General features: G+C 44.5%; 1 protein-coding gene across 2 annotated transcripts; it reads right to left on the reverse strand.

The window, feature by feature from the left end:
* Positions 1-514: 514 nt before the first annotated feature.
* Positions 515-18,494, reverse strand: CCDC83 (coiled-coil domain containing 83). 2 transcript variants are annotated; one of them, XM_035116588.3, is made up of 11 exons: positions 18,347-18,494; positions 14,793-14,940; positions 10,960-11,044; positions 9,174-9,342; positions 8,880-9,047; positions 8,580-8,671; positions 6,107-6,175; positions 4,957-5,078; positions 2,789-2,856; positions 1,511-1,689; positions 515-900 (listed from the first exon to the last, which is right to left on the reverse strand). In XM_035116588.3, exons 2-11 carry the CDS (start codon positions 14,909-14,911, stop codon positions 724-726), a joined length of 1,248 nt encoding a protein of 415 aa, XP_034972479.1. In that variant the 5' UTR covers positions 14,912-14,940; positions 18,347-18,494; the 3' UTR covers positions 515-723. The 2 variants fall into 2 exon arrangements, with proteins under 2 accessions (XP_034972479.1, XP_060129872.1); XM_060273889.2 differs by having other exon boundaries at positions 18,232-18,353.
* Between the last annotated feature and the right edge of the window lie 1,597 nt (positions 18,495-20,091).

A 20,091-nucleotide genomic window follows, 5' to 3' on the forward strand; every position in this document is an offset into this window, starting at 1 on the left:
GTCACAAACATGGATGTCTTTAAAAGAAGATTGAGCAAACGGAGGGATAAGGCTGTGTTCTCCCTCCACTCTTGGAGGCATTGTTTCATTTAATCTTAACACCCCAAGGTGATGTACAAAATGCTGAAGATGTTGCAAAGCAACACAAAGAACTTGAGTTTTAAAATACAGTAATGCAAATTAGGTACATATGACAGAGACGCACACATCCAGCTGGGAAAACTTGTCAAAACAAAAAAATATAAATGTACATTTGATTGGATCCTGCCCCTTTCTACAAACTCCCAAGGCGGTTTTAAACAAGCCACTATCCTGCAGGTTGGTTGTAAGAAGAACTGAGAACGTGTGAAGGTCTTCGATGGCCCTGAAAACACTGGCAAATGTAAGTTGGTGCCATGTCTTGTGAGACTAGTGGGTCCATGAGCACTGAGGATTTTTCTCCAATCGAACAGTATGAAGATTTCATGAAATGACCACAGAGGTTCACGGAGGGCAAAAATCAAACCAGAGCCACTTGCAATAGTAATTCAGATCCTGTATTTGGTGCATAGGAGGAATGGGAATACAATATACGCAATCTACATACCCTTGTAAATGTAGCCAATATTAACATCTTTGCTATGCAAGTCAACAGTTAAGTGTCATACAAAGGGTGGGGGAGTTTCAACAATCGGAAGCCTATTTTTTTTAAAAGAAAAGCAGTAGCCTTTACCTTCCTCACTCTCAATGAAAAATGGATTTGATCATCTGGTAGGTGATGCGATGCTGAGACCGGCTGATGTCATATTTTTCTTCAAGCTTTGTTCTGCTTGGCATTTCCCGGGCATCCTCGTGAACTGGCATAGTCTGGCCCACCGTAGTCATCAATTTCACTGCCAGGGGCCCCAGATCCTTGTACTCCTGGAGTTCAGATGGACACATGATTAGCGTGTTACCCAGTAGAAAACATTCCGCTCTCTCCTGCATCTTAAAATGACGATGGCATAACTGAATAAGCAAATCTCTGATAGAGAGAACAATCCACAATCGCCATGCTGGTAGTGGCTGCTGCTGAAGGAGTACTAGACAGCTCCTGTTCACAAATCCTTGCTCACTGGGTAAGCTTGGGCCACTTGACCCAGCTCCTCCAGGTGGCTGGTGAATAAAATGATGGGGAGAATTTCAATTTCCTGGGGTGCCAAAATTTCAAGAATGGCTGCCTCAACCCTGCAAAACCCTGCTTCAACCCTTAAGTAAGAGTGCAGGGTGAGATGATCTCTGCATTCCAGGTGGACTTTGTTGATTGTGCACAAGGGGAAGAAATAATATCCTGGTCAACTCCTGACCATTTTTAGGAGCTATATTGTTGAGGACATGATCAGGCTCAAATGGACTGTGTGTGTGTGTGTGTGTGTAAAAAAACAAAAGCCAGTTTTAATTGCCATGGTCAGCACAAACCTTTGGGGCACATTATTACCTCGCCCTTTCTACCTAAAATCCCAGTGCAGAAAAGAGGAGAGTAGATACTTGCCTTGAAATCATTTGAGTCTTCGTACAGGATAGGGGGGAGAAATTGACCAACAGAATCTGTTTGCAGTTGAATCACTTCAAAACTCTCATGTAGCAGATTTTCTGCTGTCTCCTGCCTGTCTGTCTGATCCACGTTGATAACGATTTCTGATATTAATGATGCCTTTTCAGCTGGCACTTCTGCAGAGGCGAGGGGAGGGAAAACACTTTCTGTAATACTCCTGTTAATAAAAGTTTGCTGCAACAGTGGCAGAAGGGGGTAGGGTGGGAATTCTGTCTATTGCTGCTTGTTTGGCTTTGACATTTCTTCTGCTATGCAATGGTGGGTGGGGAAGCTCTTTCAGTCAGAGGGCCACATTGCTTCCTGGGAAAACTTCTGAGTGCCATATGCCAAGGCTGGCAGAGCCAGACGCAAAATTGGGCACAACAGCAAATGTAAATAGAACCTTTGTACAGTAGGCTAATTTCTCCCTCTATCCTCCATCCAGACCTACAAGAGGCATTTTTTAAAAAAAGAAAGTTATTGCCAATCCACAACTAGCAACACTGTTCATGGCCTGCTATTCATTAGGATGGAATCATAAGACTGTCGCGTTGGAAGGGACCCCGAGGATCATCTAGTCCAACCCCCTGTAGTGCAGGATCTGTCCCACACAGGGATTGAACCTTGGCATTATCGGCAACATGCTTTAACCAACTGAGCTGATGTATTTACCTGTGTTCCTTCTGACAGCCAAATGAGAATAGTACAGCCTGCCTGGCCCAGTCTACTGCACTTAGCCTAACCGTGCAGCGATCAGCTGTTTTATCAGGGGTAGGGGTGAAAACTGAACATAACACCCATTTCACTCCCACCCGTGAGACGCTTACTGGCAAGATTGTATTGCATTTTTAGGACAGCTTCAGTCCTACAGCAAGTGGAATGAAGAAAGGCAATACACACAGAGAGGACATATTTTGTGTTTGTGTGTGTTTTTCCCCCTCATCCAGGTATCCAGGTAGGGATTTGCACACTATTAAGTTTTCTTCCGCACTTGTTTGACCCTTGCTTGCTTGGGGCAAAAGCACTTAACCATACAGAAATGACTGAGCTCACCTTCACAAGCGAGGCAGAGCATAGCAGAGTTGGTTCTTAAGTCCCAACTTCCTAGCTTCCCAGTTACACCAGCTTCACCGAGAAACTATCACAGGGCTGTGAGGGCCAGGCCACACTTCTTAGGGAGGCAGCGCTGTAACGTCTGAATCACTAATACAATGAACTCAAAAGAAAGGGGATTACCAGAAAGGCCACGACATTGCTGGTCATCAAGCACCTGCAGGCCAGCTCCCTGGGTAAGAAATAGCTTTCTGGAAAATTAAAAGAAGAAGCAACATCAAAAGGTTTGACATTCTGTCTTCCCTTGTAACAGAGAACCGTAGCACATCTTTAAAGTGCATACTCCGGTTGTTGCCACTGGAATTATTCCCGTGCATGCCCTGAGCTCTGGTTAGTATTTTTCTTTAAATACTTATAAACCGCGCTTTCATAGAAATACACGAAGGCAGTGTATAAAACTACAATAAGGCCATACCCGGGGTTGAACATGGGACCTTTTGCATGAAAGCATATGCTCTACTTCTGAACAACAGCCTTTCACCTTCTAAGGCAAGGATCGGGTACCTTTTTGGCTCCCCGGCTCAGATCTTCATCAGGATTGGCCTTGTGGACCAAATTTGTCATGACGACACCACATGATTTGGCCACTTTGAAGTCCCCAAGTTGGGACTTCAAAGCACCTTGCTGAAGCAGAAGGGGGGAGGGACCTGAGTTTTAGCAGCAAGGTTCAGTGCAAACCCCTTTGCAATCGTTATGGGGCATGCACAAATGAAGTGTTTTCTCCTGTGATTTAGTATGCGCTTCACTGCAAAACTCTTCCTAATTCATCAGCTGCCGAGTGGGAAGATTATAAGGCCTGCTCAGTGTGGCCCATGCGCTAGTTAAATTGTCGCGTTGGCTGAGCATGCCAGGTCCCCATAGGAAAGGGACTTGCATAGCCAAACTGAGCAGGATTGGGTGGGTGGGAATCCTGCCCCCTTGCCTTCATTGATTTACCATTTAAAATGCCTTTTGTTTCAAAATTGGGATGGTTAGTCAGCAATGAATGCGGTCGGGACTTTTATTTCTTTGCCAAGAGCAATTTGCAGCTACTCCAGTCAGCGTGGCAATGATAGCTACTCGTCCAAATTACTGATTAGGGGAGTTGACTCGTTAATTCAAAATTAATGCGAAAGAGAAGAGCTGTATGTATCTTGTTAATTCTCTCCTCTCCACGCCAATGCTGCTTCTCTGAAGGATATTTTTCTTCCTAATTATCAAGTGGCTTACAGCTTTTATAGCTAGCTGTTAGCCTGCACATTTGTTTATTTATTCAATTGGTGAATCACTTCCCATTAAATGTCTCAATGCAATTTCGCAGCAAAAGATCAACAGTAACGCCAATTAAAAAACGATTTCAAATCCAGTACAGGTATGTATAGACTAGGAAATTGGCTTGAATGTCTCCAACAGGTGCCGAAAAGACAATAGAGACGGTGCCTGTCAGATAAGCAGTGGAAGCGTACATAGGTAGGTAAGTGGTACCTTGGTTCTCAAACGCCTTGGTTCTCAAATGTCAAAAACATGGAAGTGAGTGTTCTGGTTTTCGAACGTTTTTCAGAAGCCGATTGTCCAATGTGGCTGTCAGCTATTGTTTCCGGGGCACCTGCACCAATCAGAAGCTGCGCCTTGGTTTTTGAACATTTCAGAAATCAAATGGACTCCTGGAATGGATTAAGTTTGGTGCTTTTGTTTTTTGCTATTTATTTTGCGTTTTTGTTTTTGAGGCTTTTTCAGTTAAATTTGTTTTTGTGACTGTGTGGAACCCAGTTCAGCTACTGATTGATTGATTGACTGATTGATTGATTGATTGATTGTGTGACTGCGGAAATGGATAAAAGCCACCCCCCATCCAAACAATGACTATCTTCAGTGCAGGTAAGAAAAAAACTAATTTTTATCATCTACAATATTGTCTTACTTATTTTATAGTACAGTACATTGATTATTGCTTTCATTTTATGGATCAGTGGTCTTGTTAGAAAGTAAAATTCATGTTAAATTCCTGTTTTAGGGGTTGTTTTCAAAAGTCTGGAACGGATTAATTTGTTTTGCATTACTTTTCTATGGGAAAGCGTGCTTTGGTTTTGGGATGCTTTGGTTTTGGAACAGACTTCAGGAATGGATAAAGTTTGAGAACCAAGGTACCATTGTATGTGTTTTAGTAAATATTAAAGCATCAGGGTTTTTATTTTTTTTAATTTTTTTACTGTTTGGCATACTGTAGTTTGCTCAGGGGCCAAAGAAGCAAGTCCACCCTTCAGCTCCTGTGCTTCGTGTTTGTGAAATGCTAGGAGGGAGAACACCTTTACCTGGGTACTTTAAGGAACTGCAGCCTGCGCTCGAAGAGTTTGTTGATGAGGTAGATGTTCTCCCTCTCCAGTTCGTGGACCGAGTCTTCCAATTCGCTCACTTCCTTTTTGTACCCTTCTACCTGCCATGAGATATGAAACCCAGCGCTGACGTCCTTTGCAGCTGCCTTCTGCCAAACCAGACCGTTAGCCCACCGAGACAGCCCTATGCTAGGCATTTAAACTGAAAGCAGCAGCTCACTTCTGCATGTGGCCCAGCTGTGTCCCTGCCTGGACAGGGACAGCCTAACGTCTGTCATCTATGCTCTGGTAACCTCTAGGTTGGATTGCTGCAATGCATTCTATGTGGGGCTGCCTCTGGAGACGGTTCGGAAGCTTCAGCTGGTGCAGAATTTGGTGGTCAGGTTGCTCACCGGGGCAAGGCGGTTTGAGCATATTACACCAATCCTGGCCCGACTGCATTGGCTGCCAATGAGTTTCCGGGACCAATTCAAAGTGCTGGCTTTGACCTATAAAGCCTTAAACAGCTCAGGACCACAGTTCCTCAAGGATTGTGTCTCCCCATATAAACTGTCTCAGACTCTGCATTCATCTTCTGAGGCCCTTCTTCGTGTGCCTCCTTCATGCGAGGCCCGGAGGGTGACAACATAAGAACAGGGCCTTTTCTGCAGTGGCTCCCTGTTTGTGGAATTCTCTCCCCAGGGAGGTTCAGCTGGCACCTTCATTGTAGACCTTTGGGCGCTAGGCAAAAACGTTCCTCTGCAACCCGGCCTTTGGGTGATTGACATCTGATGCCCTTTTAAATGTGATGTGTGGGCATTATTATTTTTTGTTACGCTCTCTTTTTTTACTATGTATTTTGTGGTTTTTATATGATAATCCTATGCTGCGAACTGCCATGAAGCTCTATGGATGAATGTCGGTATACAAATTTAATTTGTTTATTATTATTATTAGTATTATTATTATTATTTCCACCCAATATCCTTTGAACTGTGGATGTTCCGCCTCTGACCACCCACTACCCTTCCCTGTCTAGGAAGCTGATTGAAGCCGTGTGAGACAATCGGTCAATCTAGTTCAGTCGTGTCCACACTGATTGGCAGTGCCCCTCCTTGGAAATCTAGGTTACCCTTCCAGATATGCTTACCTCCTCCTTTAGCCACTCGTATTCTTTAATCTCCCGGCAGCTGGTCTTGTCGATGTGCTTAACAGCATTCTGAGGAAAGAAAGTGTGAAATCGCAGCTGAAGCTGGAGCCTTTGCATTGAAGGAAGTGAGAGTCTAGACAGGATACCCACAGAGGAACATCCAAAACTTTGAACAATAAAAACACAAAACTTGCTTCCATATATCTATTTTTACATTTCTTTTTCGCTTTCCCATTTTTCAAAAGAGCTTTGCAGCTGCTTATTGAAGTGACGCGTCACGTAAAACATTGTTAGTAATGAATCATAAAGGCACATGCATTCCAGAATAAAATATGGTTGCGATATGCACTATTCTGAATGCCAGGCTAATGAAAACAATTTTACACTGCCTGTGGAACACCAAACGAATGAGCTAACTCTCAGTTTGGTAATGGATTTTTGTAACGTTGAGGAATTGGGATGGAATTGGGATTCCAAAGAAGGGCAGTGGGATTTCTTTGGGATTCCAAAGAAGGGCAGTGCCAAAGAGTGCCTGGCGTGCTATGGTCCATGGGGTTACGAAGAGTCGGACACGACTAAACGACTAAACAACAACAACAACGTTGCGGAAAGAGACAAGAGAAGGTTCAGTCACAAGATACAACAGGCTTTTATTTGACAGGAAGGCTTAAGGGGGATCTTGGTAGTTGACGGATTCCAGAAGGTGGAAGCCACCACAAAGGAGGCCCTGCCCCAATGGCCAACCAATCACATATTAACAAGAGGCTGAGAAAGGCCTCTGGAGAGCGTGCAGACTAATCTGAGGAGAAGACAAGAATGTGAAGGCCTCTATTTACCTTCAGAAAGCAGGAAAAAGCTTTTATTTTGCCCAGTACAGTACAGGTTTTGGAGGGACGTTGTACGTTTTCCACTTTCCTCGTGCCCAATCTAACCTGGGTTACCTTTCTTGCTCATATTTTAACTCTTATTTCAATTGCTGCTGTTCTAATGTATGTGTTCTTAATAAGTTGTGGAGCAGCGGAAACCGGGAAGGCAGGATACAGAAGCAAGTTCCTTTAAAAGGAATAAATGAGAGAGGCATTTCTGTTTTACTTTCTAAGGAATATCACAAATAAGCTTATAAGGTTGCCACGTGTCCTCTTTTTCCAGGACACGTCCTCTTTTTCAGGCTTTTTCAGGGTAAAATTTTTGTCCAGATGGATTTTTAAAATTTGCCAAAATGCCTCTGGCTATACTTTCTGGATGAGACCTAGACATAACTGGTGGCTGAAGATTAGCTTTCCTCTTCTCTTCTCCTGCCCCCCCCCCCAGCAATTTATCACAGCTTCTATAGTCTACATATAGTAGGGGTACTTAAAACGAGAGCCGCCATAGCAAACAAGATGAATCTTAACAAGGAGAAATGTAAAGTACTACACTTGGGCAAAAAAAAAAAAAAATATGAAAGGCACGAATACAGGATGGGAGACACCTGGCTTGAGAGCAGTACATGTGAAAAGGATCTAGGAGTCCTGGCAGACCACAAACTTGACATAAGTCAACAGTGTGATGCAGCAGCTAAAAAATCCAATGCAATTCTGGGCTGCATCAATAGGAGTATAGCATCTAGATCTAGGGAAGTAATAGTACCACTGTATTCTGCTCTGGTCAGACCTCACCTGGAGTACTGTGTCCAGTTCTGGGCACCACAGTTCAAGAATGTGTCCAGAAGAGGGCAACCAAAATGGTCAAAGGCCTGGAAACGATGCCTTAGGGAACTGGGTATGTTTAGCCTGGAGAAGAGAAGGTTAAGGGGTGATATGATAGCCATGTTCAAATATATAAAAGGATGTCATATAGAGGAGGCAGAAAGGTTGTTTTCTGCTGCTCCAGAGAAGTGGACACGGAGCAATGGATTCAAACCTAAACAAGAATATTCCACCTAAACATTAGGAAGAACTTCCTGACAGTAAGAGGTGTTCGGCAGTGGAATTTGCTGCCAAGGAGTGTGGTGGAGTCTCCTTCTTTGGAGGTCTTTAAGCAGAGGCTTGACAGCCATCTGTCAGGAATGCTTTGATGGTGTTTCCTGCTTGGCAGGGGGTTGGACTTGATGGCCCTTGTGGTCTCTTCCAACTCTATGATTCTATCCTCTTTTGTGCTCTTCAAAATATGGCAACCCTACTTTATGAGTATAAAACCCAGCCAGAACTACCCGGTCTTGGACCGCCTTGACTTAAATTGGAAGTTAAGTACGTGCTTAGTGCTGCTGTCCTGTTCCCCTTAGTGCTGCTATGGGAATAAGCCCCACAGCATACAGCGAGACTCAATGGGCGGGGTATAAATAATAAAATTATTATTATTATTATTATTATTATTATTATTATTAAACAGGATTCCGCTGTAAATCTCTCCTGCAGAAGTCAAATGAACTTGAAAGTGCTCAGATCATGCCCATAATGATTAAAAGACTAGAATTGCAAAGCCATATCAGTACCTCAAGGGCCCATTCTTTCTTCAGCTCCATTTGCTTCAGCATGTATCTGTCGGTTCTTTCCTTCATCTCTTCCAGGGAAATCCTAAAAAACTCTTTAGGGGTAAAAAACAAGAACACAACCCCGGCCATCAGAAAGGAGAAAGGTAAAGCAGAAAATGGGGGGAATAGGTTTTAGAAGGGATTGAAATACGTGTCCTTTTACGCACACGCTGGAAACGATAATTATTTCTAGTTCTTGATGTCTGGGCCAGCATCTCTGGTCTAGGTCTCTGGTTTAAGTTCAAGCCTGGGGCAACTCACCAGCCATTTCCTCAAGCTCTTCCTTCAGCTTCTGGATGTCCTGTTCCAGGCACTCAATCTGCTTGGCGTGCTCGGCACTGCCAACGTTTTTGTACGCCAGCCAGTAATCCACTTCGGCTTGCTTTGCCACGAGTTTTTGTTCGAGGTAATGTATCTGGCAGCGCATGTCTGGTTGGGAGAAGAAAAGGCCACATTAGGAGTGATGGCCTTTGCTTACCCAAGTTGCTAACGAGAAATGATCCTCTCCACCTGGGATTTGAGCTAGCAACTGAGGGATTTCCAGAGCCAGCTCACCTTTAATAAGCTTTTCCTGATCCTTGACATACTGCCACTTCTCCTTCATCGCTATTTCCACATCATCTCTAGTAACAACTTCAACTTTCGCCAAAGCCTCTTCTTGCTCCTTCAGGGCAGCTAGGAGTGCTCGGATGTGCGAAGCCTGTTCGTTCTTCAGCTGCTGATTCTGGGGGGGGGGGGAGGTTTTTTGAAAAAAAGTTACATGTTTCACTTTAATCGTGCCTTTTATTTGGGATGGTCAAGTTGGCAAGCAAAACAACATACAGTGGTACTTCCGTTCCGGAAGTTCGTTCTTAAACCGAAACCATTCTTAAACCAATGGCGCACTTTCCCTAATGAGGCATCCAGCCACCGGTGCCCTCCCACCATTCGGCTTCTGTTCTTACACCGAGGTAAAGTTCTCAACCCGCCGCGACACTATTTCTGGTTTTGCGGATTTTGTAAATCAAAGCGTTCTTAAACCGGACTGTTCTTAAACCGAGGCACCACTGTATATCTGAATACATTAAGGGAAGGTGGGGTATAAATTGCGAACGGAAGCATGAAATTGCAGAATCGAATATCCAAAAAGCAATTCACAATAAACCAACATACCCCTCTTCCCCCCCCCCATCCGCCCCCTGCAATGGTGACAATTGTCAGAATAATCCAATGGAAATAATTTGATGGATCTCTATCATTCTATTGCACGCAACAGATGCATGTCGTTTTCCTGAGTCCATCGCCTGTCTAACATCATTACCAAAGAAATTAGAGTAGGCATTTTTATCCCCTATTTTGGTTCGCAAGTAGCTTCCAAACTTGCTAGTAACTACACCAGGCATAGGGAACCTATTTCTCTCCATATGTTGATGAACTGCATCTCCTTTCAGTCCCCCACAAGCATGGCTAATGGCCAGCGATGATGGGAGTTGTAGTTCTGCAACATCAGGGGGACCAAAGTCCCCCCACACCTGAGCTACAAAATAATAATGTACAGCACCCACTTAGACCTCTCCAGCGCCCTTCCCTTTAGACAGAATTGAGCTAGATCAGGCCCTGCAGATGGTTTTGGACTACAACTACCATCATCACTAGCTAACAAGACCAGTGGTCAGGGATGATGGGAATTGTAGTCCCAAAACATCTGGAGGGCCGAGTTTGGGGGTGCCTGAGCTAGATGGACCAATGATGTGATTTGGTATAAGGCAGCTTCTTCCAAAGAGAGAGGGCAAGTGAATAGGCAACAGCAAGGAGAAGGAGCACCCATTACACTCTGTATGGGCAGAGCCCCTCTTCCTCCTAATCCTGGAACTAGCACTGTTTCCCATCTCCTAATCTACCTAATCCTTTGAACTGCAGATGCTGTCTTGCCTATGATTCCTGGAAGACCAGCTCCCTGCCTTGCAGGCCTTTCCCCAACTGGTTTGGACTGACTCCAGCTACAAATGCGGAGGCTCCTGAGCAGATGCTCTGGCTGGGGTGTTGTTTGGGGGAGTTGCTGATGTTGGTTTTTTTTAATCTTTATTTTAGACCTTGTTGTATGCAGAAATGGTTCAGTTCAGTTGTGCATTTTTTTAAATCTTTTGAAATTTTGTTACTACTTTTGTGGCAGTTGTGTATTTTTTTTTCATATTGTAAGCCATTTTGGGCATGGTTTGGATTGTGGAGAGGCAGCATACAAATAAAATTACATGTGCATGTAAATAAACCAACTGGGGTTGAACCTAGAATCTTCCGCTTGCATGCAAAGCTGAGCTGTGCTCACTCCCCCAAATCAAAATAGAAGCATATGTTTACATACCCTTTCTTTGTTTCGGTCATTCTGTGCTTCCAAGTTTTTTATTTCAAAAAGAAGGTCATCGATGAGCTCTTCTTTTATCTGAATTCTGAAGATAATTAAAATGCAGAGGATAAGTGACGATGCTACCAAGAAAATACGCTACATGAGCCTCTTTGAGGAAAAGCAGGATACAAAAAAATTAAACATTCAAATATTTGTGCACTATATTTTCTTTTCTTTTTAAATACCCTTCAGTTTAAAAGAAGTGTTAAGACACAAATTCATGTATCCAAAATCATGGAATATGTGAGTTTTTAGGCACAGCAGGAAGCCAGACATCTTAGGTTTGGTTCCTGAAATCTGACATTATACCTTTCACATTGAGGTCCAACACCGAGGGCCTTCTGGCGGTTCCCTCCTTGCAAGAAGTAAGGTTACAGGGAACCAGGCAGAGGGCCTTCTCGGTGGTGACGCCCGCCTTGTGGAATGCCCTCCCATCAGATGCCAAAGAGAACAACAATCTACCAGACTTTTAGAAGACACCTGAAGGCAGCCCTGTTTAGGGACGTTTTTAACGTTTGATGTTTTATCGTATTTTTAATATTCTGTTGGGAGCCGCCCAGAGTGGCTGGGGAAACCCAGCCAGATGGGTGGGATATAAATTTATTATTATTATTAGTAGTATTACAGATTCCCCATGCCAAATTTACTGTGGCGGCTGTGTTCTACTTCTGGGGTCAGAGGCATCATGCCAGAAGCAGATTTAGGGCAGTGCAGTGACAGATTCCACCACACCGGGCGCCAAGCCTAGGGTGTCACAACTACAACATAGCGAATTGAGCAGAATGGAAGGCAAGAGGCGGGGGGGGGGGGACAGAATTCTGGGCTGGCACAGGGCACCGCTGAAATGTGAAAGACCGAAGTCTGCGCCTGAGTATTCCTCTGAATATCAGTTGCTGAGAATCGCAGGGGGGCAGACATCTGGTTGGCCCCAGGGAGAAAAGGATGTTGGACAAGATAGGCCAATGACTCATCCAGCAGACTCTTATTATGATGGGGGGCGGGAAAGTCCTACTACCCACAAATGTACAATAAGGCAGAAGAGCCAGTAGCCCCCCCCCCCCGATGTTCCTAAAGTGAGGTTCTTAATTTACTATACAGTACATACTGATCGCATTCAGGGAGGAGATTAAGAGTGGATTCAACGGTCAAGAAAGTGGTTTTTGCACATGCTGTAGAGCAGGGGTGAGCAAACTTTTTCAGCCATGGGCTGGTCCACTATCCCTCAGATCTTGTGGGGGGCCGGGCTATTTTTTTTGGGGGGGGAGGGAAATGAACAAATTCCTATGCCCCACAAAACCCCAGAGATGCATTGTTAAAGTGCACATTCTACTCATTAAATAAAATGACATTCTCTACTCATGTAAAAACACGCTGATTCCTGGACCATCCGTGGGCCAGATTTAGAAGGTGATTGGGCCACATCTGGCCCCCGGGCCTTAGTTTGTCTACCCATGCTGTAGAGGAAAGTGAGGAGAAGGTGGGAAGATACTGTTGAAGATTCATTTCCCCTGTCTGCTGTCATGGGATTGTTGTCTATTACATGATGGTATATGTTTTCATTCCACAGTGGGAAGTGATGAAGACGGGATGTTTGTGTTACCGTGTTTCCTGAAGTAGGGCTATTATCCTTTGTTCATTCTCTTTGCCGTCTGATGCCAGAGAGAGAGGGAGCCATGTTGCAGTGCTCCGTGTGTGTTTATATGTAAATAAACATAGATTAGCCAGATGCTGAGTTGCTGAGGTCTGTTACGCAAAGTGCGAAGACTCTGCGGATCCCTGAGTGTGCTGATGTCAGTTGGCATCAGTCGCTGTGATGTTCGCGGGGCTGAAGAAAGCTTCTGAAGTTCCCGAACGATCGACCAGGAGGGAGGGAACATGCCAGTCGGGCATGTGTCTCTGCCAGGGTCCTGCTCGAGAGTAGGAGATCCTAACAGATAGCCCATCCAGGAGAAGGAAAACTCTGGTCCTAAACCTCTCCTGCCTTGTAGGATATCTTCGGGAAGAGAAAAGGCTAAGGACCAGGATGGATAAAAATCAATGAGAGGGGTGTGTGTGTGTGTGTGTGTGTGTGAGAGAGAGAGAGAGAGAGAGAGAGAGAGAGAGAGAGAGAGAGAGAGAGAGAGAGATTTTTTATTTAAATTGGATTTTTTTATTTAAATTGAATTTTTAAAATAAAATGCTTTCAGGAGGGGGGGAATCTTTCTAAAGGTAGTTTTCTATTTAAGTTACACTATAGTCAAAAGGCTATTCATCAGGAAAGAAGGATTTGTTTTAAGTTTTTCATGTGTGCTAAAACTCAGTCTAAGTTTTTTTTAAATTGTTTAACCACATCAGTTAACAAACATGGATACATATGCTATAAGGTTATTGTTTTAGTTAAATAAATTGTTTAAGTTGTTCTTCTCCTTCCAATAAAGTACAGCATAAAAGCTGTCCAAATATAAACAGTTAACTTATTAAACCTCACCATAATTTCATAATTATCTGTCTATGTATTTCTAATAGTATAACCAAATCAGTAATTTTCGATATAACTGTAAAAACTACTCTGAAAATTTATTATCCCAGAAATGAAACCCTTCACCTGGCTGTAAATATTAAGATTATACCAGCAAGAAAGAGTCTTTCTCTAAAAAAAGAAGAAGAAGGTTTGAATCAAGTCTTACTGACTAGTGATTTAAATCATGATTTAAATTGATTTTCTTTAAATCAAATCCACCCTGCTAAGGAGGATACCCTACACAAATCCAGAGTGGAATCCCTAAGACTGTTGGATGGCGTCTCGTACGCCTCCTTCCAGCAACTCCTGCAGCCCGGCTGGTGCCAAACGTCTTGCTCTGCTTTCTTTTGGACCACATCAAGAGGGGTCTTGTCATCTGGCCAGCCCACGATCTCCACACACACTGCCCAGGCTAGCGCCCAGAGCCAGATTTAGATTTGATGAGACCCTAAGCTACTGAAGGCAATGGGGCCCTTTATATATCCAGCTGTCCTTTATAAACAACAAAATTGTCGCTGTTTTTTGGGGGGGGGTTGAATATATGCTATATGGTAATTTATGGGTATCTCAAGCCATTTGCACATGCAGAATGTAGGCACCCTATATATAGAAATGAGCAAACCAGTGATATTTAGGGAGCCGGCTAGCAGGTGGGGCCCATTGCTTACATCATAGGAGCCTACACAACACAAAACACTGTTGCTGTATGTAGTTTTTCTTTTACTTGTTTTGTATCTTCTATTTTGAAAATGTATGTCCAGTTGTTGTTTTTTCTTTAATTTTTTGCGGTCCCCCAAGAGAGTGGGGCCCTAAGCTATAGCTTAAAAAGGTAAAGGGACCCCTGACCATTAGGTCCAGTCGTGACCGACTCTGGGGTTGCGCGCTCATCTTGCATTATTGGCCGAGGGAGCCGGCGTACAGCTTCCAGGTCATGTGGCCAGCATGACAAAGCCGCTTCTGGCAAACCAGAGCAGCACATGGAAACACCGTTTACCTTCCCGCTGTAGCGGTTCCTATTTATCTACTTGCATTTTGACGTGCTTTCAAACTGCTAGGTTGGCAGGAGCTGGGACCAAGCAACGGGAGCTCACCCCGTCACAGGGATTCGAACCGCCGACCTTCTGATCAGCAAGCCCTAGGCTCAGTGGTTTAACCACAGCGCCACCTGGGTCACGTTTATACGTAAATTCGTCACTGCTTGGGCCCCAGGTAAGTCACTTTGGTGCTGCTAACAACAATGGTTCGACTTCACCCCAAGAGGCATACTCCTTTGTTTCTCAACAATACGTACTGATATGCTAGCAGAGCTTCTGGAAAATAAATTCGAGGCTCTTTGGACATATGTCCCATGGGCTGTTTCCTCTTCCCCTTCTTCTCCTTCTTCTCCTTCTTTTTCTTGTCTTTCGCCATTGTTTAAGTCTTCAGAGACTGAACGAGACCTTGGGGAAACAAAGAAAACAGATCAGGGCACCATATAAAGGCTTTCCCTCGTTTTCCCTGTTCTTACTGTGTTCTGAAGCCGTTGTATTCTGCAGTCACGGCACCAGTGCTTTTGGGGGGGGATGCAGGGGTACACATACCCCTAAACATTTTGTGAATCTAAGTTTGACCTCATTAAGGGGCAGTATTTCAATATGCGAAGGGAAATGAGAGTACTGTGGTACCTTGGTTCTCAAACTTAATCCGTTCTGGAAGTCCGTTCCAAAACCAAAGCGTTCCAAAACCAAAGTGCGCTTTCCCATAGAAAGTAATGCATAATTATTAAAATAATAATAATAATAATAATAATAATAATAATAATAATAATAATTTTAAAAAAGATATTTATTACATTTATTCGCCGCTTTTCACAAAACAAAAAGAAGTCTTACAAATATGGAAAACACAAAATGGCATATTGGTAATTTAAAACTATGGCTATTATCTATTGCTATTGTTTGTTATATTTATTCATTGCTTTCCCAAAGCAAGCCTCGAAGCAATGTCATAGAACGCTCTGGACCCTCCAATCTCTCACCTATGAGACGCTGACACAAAAACCCTGCACCAACACTATGCAATAGAATGAAAAGACTATTACCCCCCACCCGCCAACCCTCTCCCTCCCTCTCCCCTCTCTTTCCCCCCAATGTCTATGGCAACAGAACCTCAGTCACACGGAATGTAAACTGTGAAAAAGACTCTATGAATTGGAAGTGTTGACTATATATGTCCTCCTTTTCCTTCCTTGTTTGCTTGTTTTAGATCACAAAAACCCCTAATTATATATAATAATATATAGGAAACTGCCGCTCCTCCAAGACATTTTTTAAACGTTTTTAATTGAAGATTTTCATGTCTTACAAAATAGACAAGGGAGAATACAGTCTCCACTTCATGGGCGTAGGCAGGGGGGCAGGAGGGGGCAGCTGCCCCCCCTAGAAGCAAAAAAATTAATGTATTTTACAGACCATAACCAGCACTTTTCCCCTCCAAAAACTGAAGTGGAAAGGGCTTTGCTTTAGCAAGAGCAGCTAAGTCTCCGCTTGCTGGGGGGGGGGACACAGCAGTAACAAAAACACATCAAATAAATAAAGCAAAGTGGCTACCAGTAGTTAAGCAGTTAAGACAATGGAGCATATATCCCCAGGCAAGATTCGATAGCTGACCATTTCACCCTATTGTTCTTAAGTGGGAGTTGTTAATGAGCATTCAGGAGCATTAAGAGTTCTATTGGCGATTTAATGAGGGTGCAGACTCAGAGGATTCAATTTGACTAAGGTGGCTCTGCAAGGCTAAAAAGAAGTGAATAAGAAAGGGGGGGTTTGTAGCTTTGACAGACACAGTGATGTTTATAAAAAGCATTGGTGTTCCAGTCTGCCTCTCCTCCTGCATCTGTATACTGTAAATCAGGGGTGGCCACCTCCCAAGAGACTCTGATCTACTCAGAGTTTAAAACTGGGGGTGATCTACCCCCTTTGGGGGGTTCAGGTCAAAGCTGTTGAGTTCTTTTTAAAGGAAGTGAAGCCCTGTTTTTTGGGGTTTAGGTCAAACTTGTTGAGCTTCTTTTAGGAGGGAGGGAGGCCCATTTTTGTTTAGGGCTTCAGGTCATAGTTCAACTTTTTTGAGGGAGGAGGAAAATTTTGGGTGAGCTTTTTTTAGGGGTGCCAGTGACCTACCAGTGATCTACCACAGACATCCAGTGATCTACTGGTAGATCACAATCTACCTGTTGGACGTGCCTGCTGTAAATCAAGCAGAGAGAAAGCTGCTTACAAGGCTCCTGTACATGCAGAGTTCCAGCATCACAGCGTCACCCAGAGGCACCCACAAATATGAGTTATCCCTCTCTCTATTTCTTCCTTCCTTCCCTCCCTCTTCCATCCTTAATAAAATATGGGGGGGGCAGATAATCCCCACATAGAAAGCCCATCAACATGGGGGGATGACTCTTTCAAATACGGTATTTACCAGTAATTGGGGGGGGGGAGAGGCACCTAGGCCTCTAGGAGTTGGCTGCTATGCCTAGGAGTAGGACAATTCAAGAAAGCAGAACGATGCATATGGTATGGTAATATATCAATAGAATCGTAGAATTGTAGTCGGAAGGGACCACAAGGGTCATCTAGTCCAACCCGCTGCAATGCAGGATTTTTTTTCCTAAGGTGGGGCTTGAACCATGGTTGAAATATTATGCTGATATGCAGCAACGCCTCGGAGCCGTCGTGGCTGCGGCCATGCCTTGCCCCGCCCTCGCCCGCCCTTCCACCCCCACTCGCCTGCCCGACCCTCCTGTCCTCTTGCTGCAGAGTTCCAGCATCACAGCGTCATCCAGAGACACCCACAAATATGAGTTATCTCTCTCTCTATTTCTTCCTTCCTTCCCTCCCTCTTCCATCCTTAATAAAATACGGGGGGGGCAGATAAGCCCCACATAGAAAGCCCATCAACATGGGGGGATGACTCTTTCAAATACGGTATTTACCAGTAATTGGGGGGGGGGACCTAGGCCTCTAGGAGTTGGATGCTATGCCTAGGAGTAGGACAATTCAAGAAAGCAGAATGATGCATATGCTATGGTAATATATCAACAGAATCATAGAATTGTAGTCGGAAGGGACCACAAGGGTCATCTAGTCCAACCCCCTGCAATGCAGGATTTTTTTCCTAAGGTGGGGCTTGAACCATGGTTGAAATATTATGCTGATATGCAGCAACGCCTCGGAGCCGTCGTGGCTGCGGCCGTGTCTTGCCTCGCCCTCGCCCGCCCTGCCACCCCCTCTCGCCTGCCCGACCCTCCCGTCCTCTCCAGCCAAGCAGGGTAGCCGCCAACGCTACCAGCCCCAGAAGCACAAGGTGGCCGCTGCTGCCACCGCCACGATGTCATCAGGCCCGCTGGCCCTTTAGCCCCGCCCACTTTGTGGCCCCTCCCCTTCCATGCCTTGGCCCCTCCCCTGAATGACCATGGCTTGCCCCCCCCCTAGTTTTGATCCTGGCTACGCCCCTGCTCCACTTTCGATTCTGCGAGTCTATATTTCGCAGTTCCTTAATGTCCTCCAAGACATCTGAGTTCAAAGGCTTAAGTAAAAGAAAAGAAAAATGTTGAAGGTGGGGGGGGGGCAAACCATGAAGCCAGGGAGTTTAAAAGCAACCCAAGGGGCTCATTGATAAGCTGCGTAAGACAGCCGATCCCAACTCAGCCTAGGATTTGAAACCAGATGCGCAATAGAACAAAAACTATAAATTGGTACCTATAGCCACCTCAACATCAAGCTTGCGTCATTCCCTTCAGGGGTTTCCCTAGGGGAGCTTCCCACCCCACCCCACCCCACCCCACCCCACCCCACCCCAGAGCAGATTCCTTACCCTATTTTTCTCCTGGAGGCTGGTAGCCAGAGTCTATTACCGGCTGCTGCCTCCTGGTTGGTTCCAGACATAAACTCTCCCGGTCACCACGGTAACCGCACCAGTATGGCCGCCCACAGACCTCCCCATTGATTGTTTCCTCTTTTTTTCATTCAGAGAAAAGTCCTTGGCAGTTTTTCTTTTTTGTAAAAATAAATAAATGGGGAAACATCTCCCTCTTGTGCTTCATTGAGGAACCCTCACGTGAAAAAGGCAAGCATTCAAGGCAGCGCAAAGGACAGGGGGGGAGCCTTAGAAATCAGCGTTATGATAAAGATTTTAAGAAATAATAAACAGCCTTTTGTAGGGCTGTGTTTGCCTGTCACAGAACGCCAGCCTCTTAGTCACCTGCCTGTTATTCATGGCCTCATTCTGACTTGTGCTGCTGTGAAGCACTTATGAAATGACTGGCAGGGATTAAAAGACATAAGAACTGAACTGCTTAAATTGAATGATTTTTATCTGTTTATCATTTGTTTGTTTAATGTGCATGCCATCCTTTGTCTGTAGATCTCAGGGTTGTGCACCACACAAAAATTCATATAAATGCATATTATTTGCTGTGTTTATGTTTATAATATACCCTTTCTCCACGATCTCTCCCCACCCCCAACCTCCATTTTATCAACACAACAAACTTGCAAGGTGGGTGATGTTGGGAGAAGGTAACTGCCCCAAGTAACCCTCCAAGTTCATGGCTGAGGGAGGGTTGAAACCCAGGTCTCTCTGGTCATGGTTCAACACTAAAAACTGTAACAGAGGCTTGTGACCACTTTTCCTTCTTCTTACTGCTATACTCATGAGAATAGCCTGGCCCTCAGACATGTAGCAAACCCTCATGCTTGCCTTCACAAATTTAATTTTAAATTTTTGTGCCCCACCGCCTCAAATCCACAAGCATTATGAATGTGAAATGAAACAATCACCAATTAAAGCCATCAAAATAAAAGCAAATTTAAACCAATCAACTCCTGGGAGGCTTGTCAAATATGTTCTGTTTTGTTATTTTTGTCCTAATCTCATTGCTTTAGAATAGTGGTGGGGGAGTCTACATCCTGTTCTTTTCCAGTCAAGTCATTTTTTTATTTTTTTGCAAGCTGCTGCAGTGCAGCCGGAGCTTCTCCCACTGTTTGATTAAAGGTTTTGATAGTTTCTGGTTTGTGGGTGGCGAAGTGACGGGTTGCGAGTTCGAGCTTCCTTTCTGCAGGAGTTGAGTGCACAGTTGAGTTCTCCATAGGGAACTTGGTCACTCAGTGGATCCGGTGGGCTTGAACTCACCACCCATCGGCTTCTTGGTGGTGAGTTCACACCTGTCTCCTGCAGGGATCAGTAGCACAAGGTGTTTTGCATCAACACTTCAGCTAACCTGGCACATTTTCCTTCTATTGTAGCAGCAGTTTCAATGCAAACATCTTTCGCCATTGTTTATTCATCAGCTGATGGGGTCACTAATAATAATAATAATATTTATAGCCCGCCCATCTGGCTGGGTTTCCCCAGCCACTCTGGCGGCTCCCAACAGAATATTAAAACCAGAATGACTAGGGCTGCCTTCAAATGTCTTCTAAAAATCAGATAGTTGTTTATTTCCTTGACATCTGATGGGAGGGCATTCCACAGAGCAGGCACGAGAAGGCCCTCTGCCTGGTTCCCTGTAACCTTATTTCTCGCAATGAGGGAACCGCCAGAAGGCCCTCGGCGCTGGA

Source organism: Zootoca vivipara, chromosome 4 (assembly GCF_965207765.1).
Source record: "Zootoca vivipara chromosome 4, rZooViv2.hap1.1, whole genome shotgun sequence".
Classification (NCBI taxonomy): Eukaryota; Metazoa; Chordata; class Lepidosauria; order Squamata; family Lacertidae; genus Zootoca; species Zootoca vivipara.

Bases quoted from the DNA above. Each gene is read 5' to 3' on its own strand.
- CCDC83 (XM_035116588.3), bottom strand. From the start codon at position 14,911: ATGGCGAAAGACAAGAAAAAGAAGGAGAAGAAGGAGAAGAAGGGGAAG. The intron at 9,048-9,173 runs GTGAGCTGGCTC...TCTCCCAACCAG, and splicing joins TCAGGAAAAGCTTATTAAAG to ACATGCGCTGCCAGATACAT. The intron at 901-1,510 runs GCAAGTATCTAC...TCTGAACTCCAG, and splicing joins AAGACTCAAATGATTTCAAG to GAGTACAAGGATCTGGGGCC.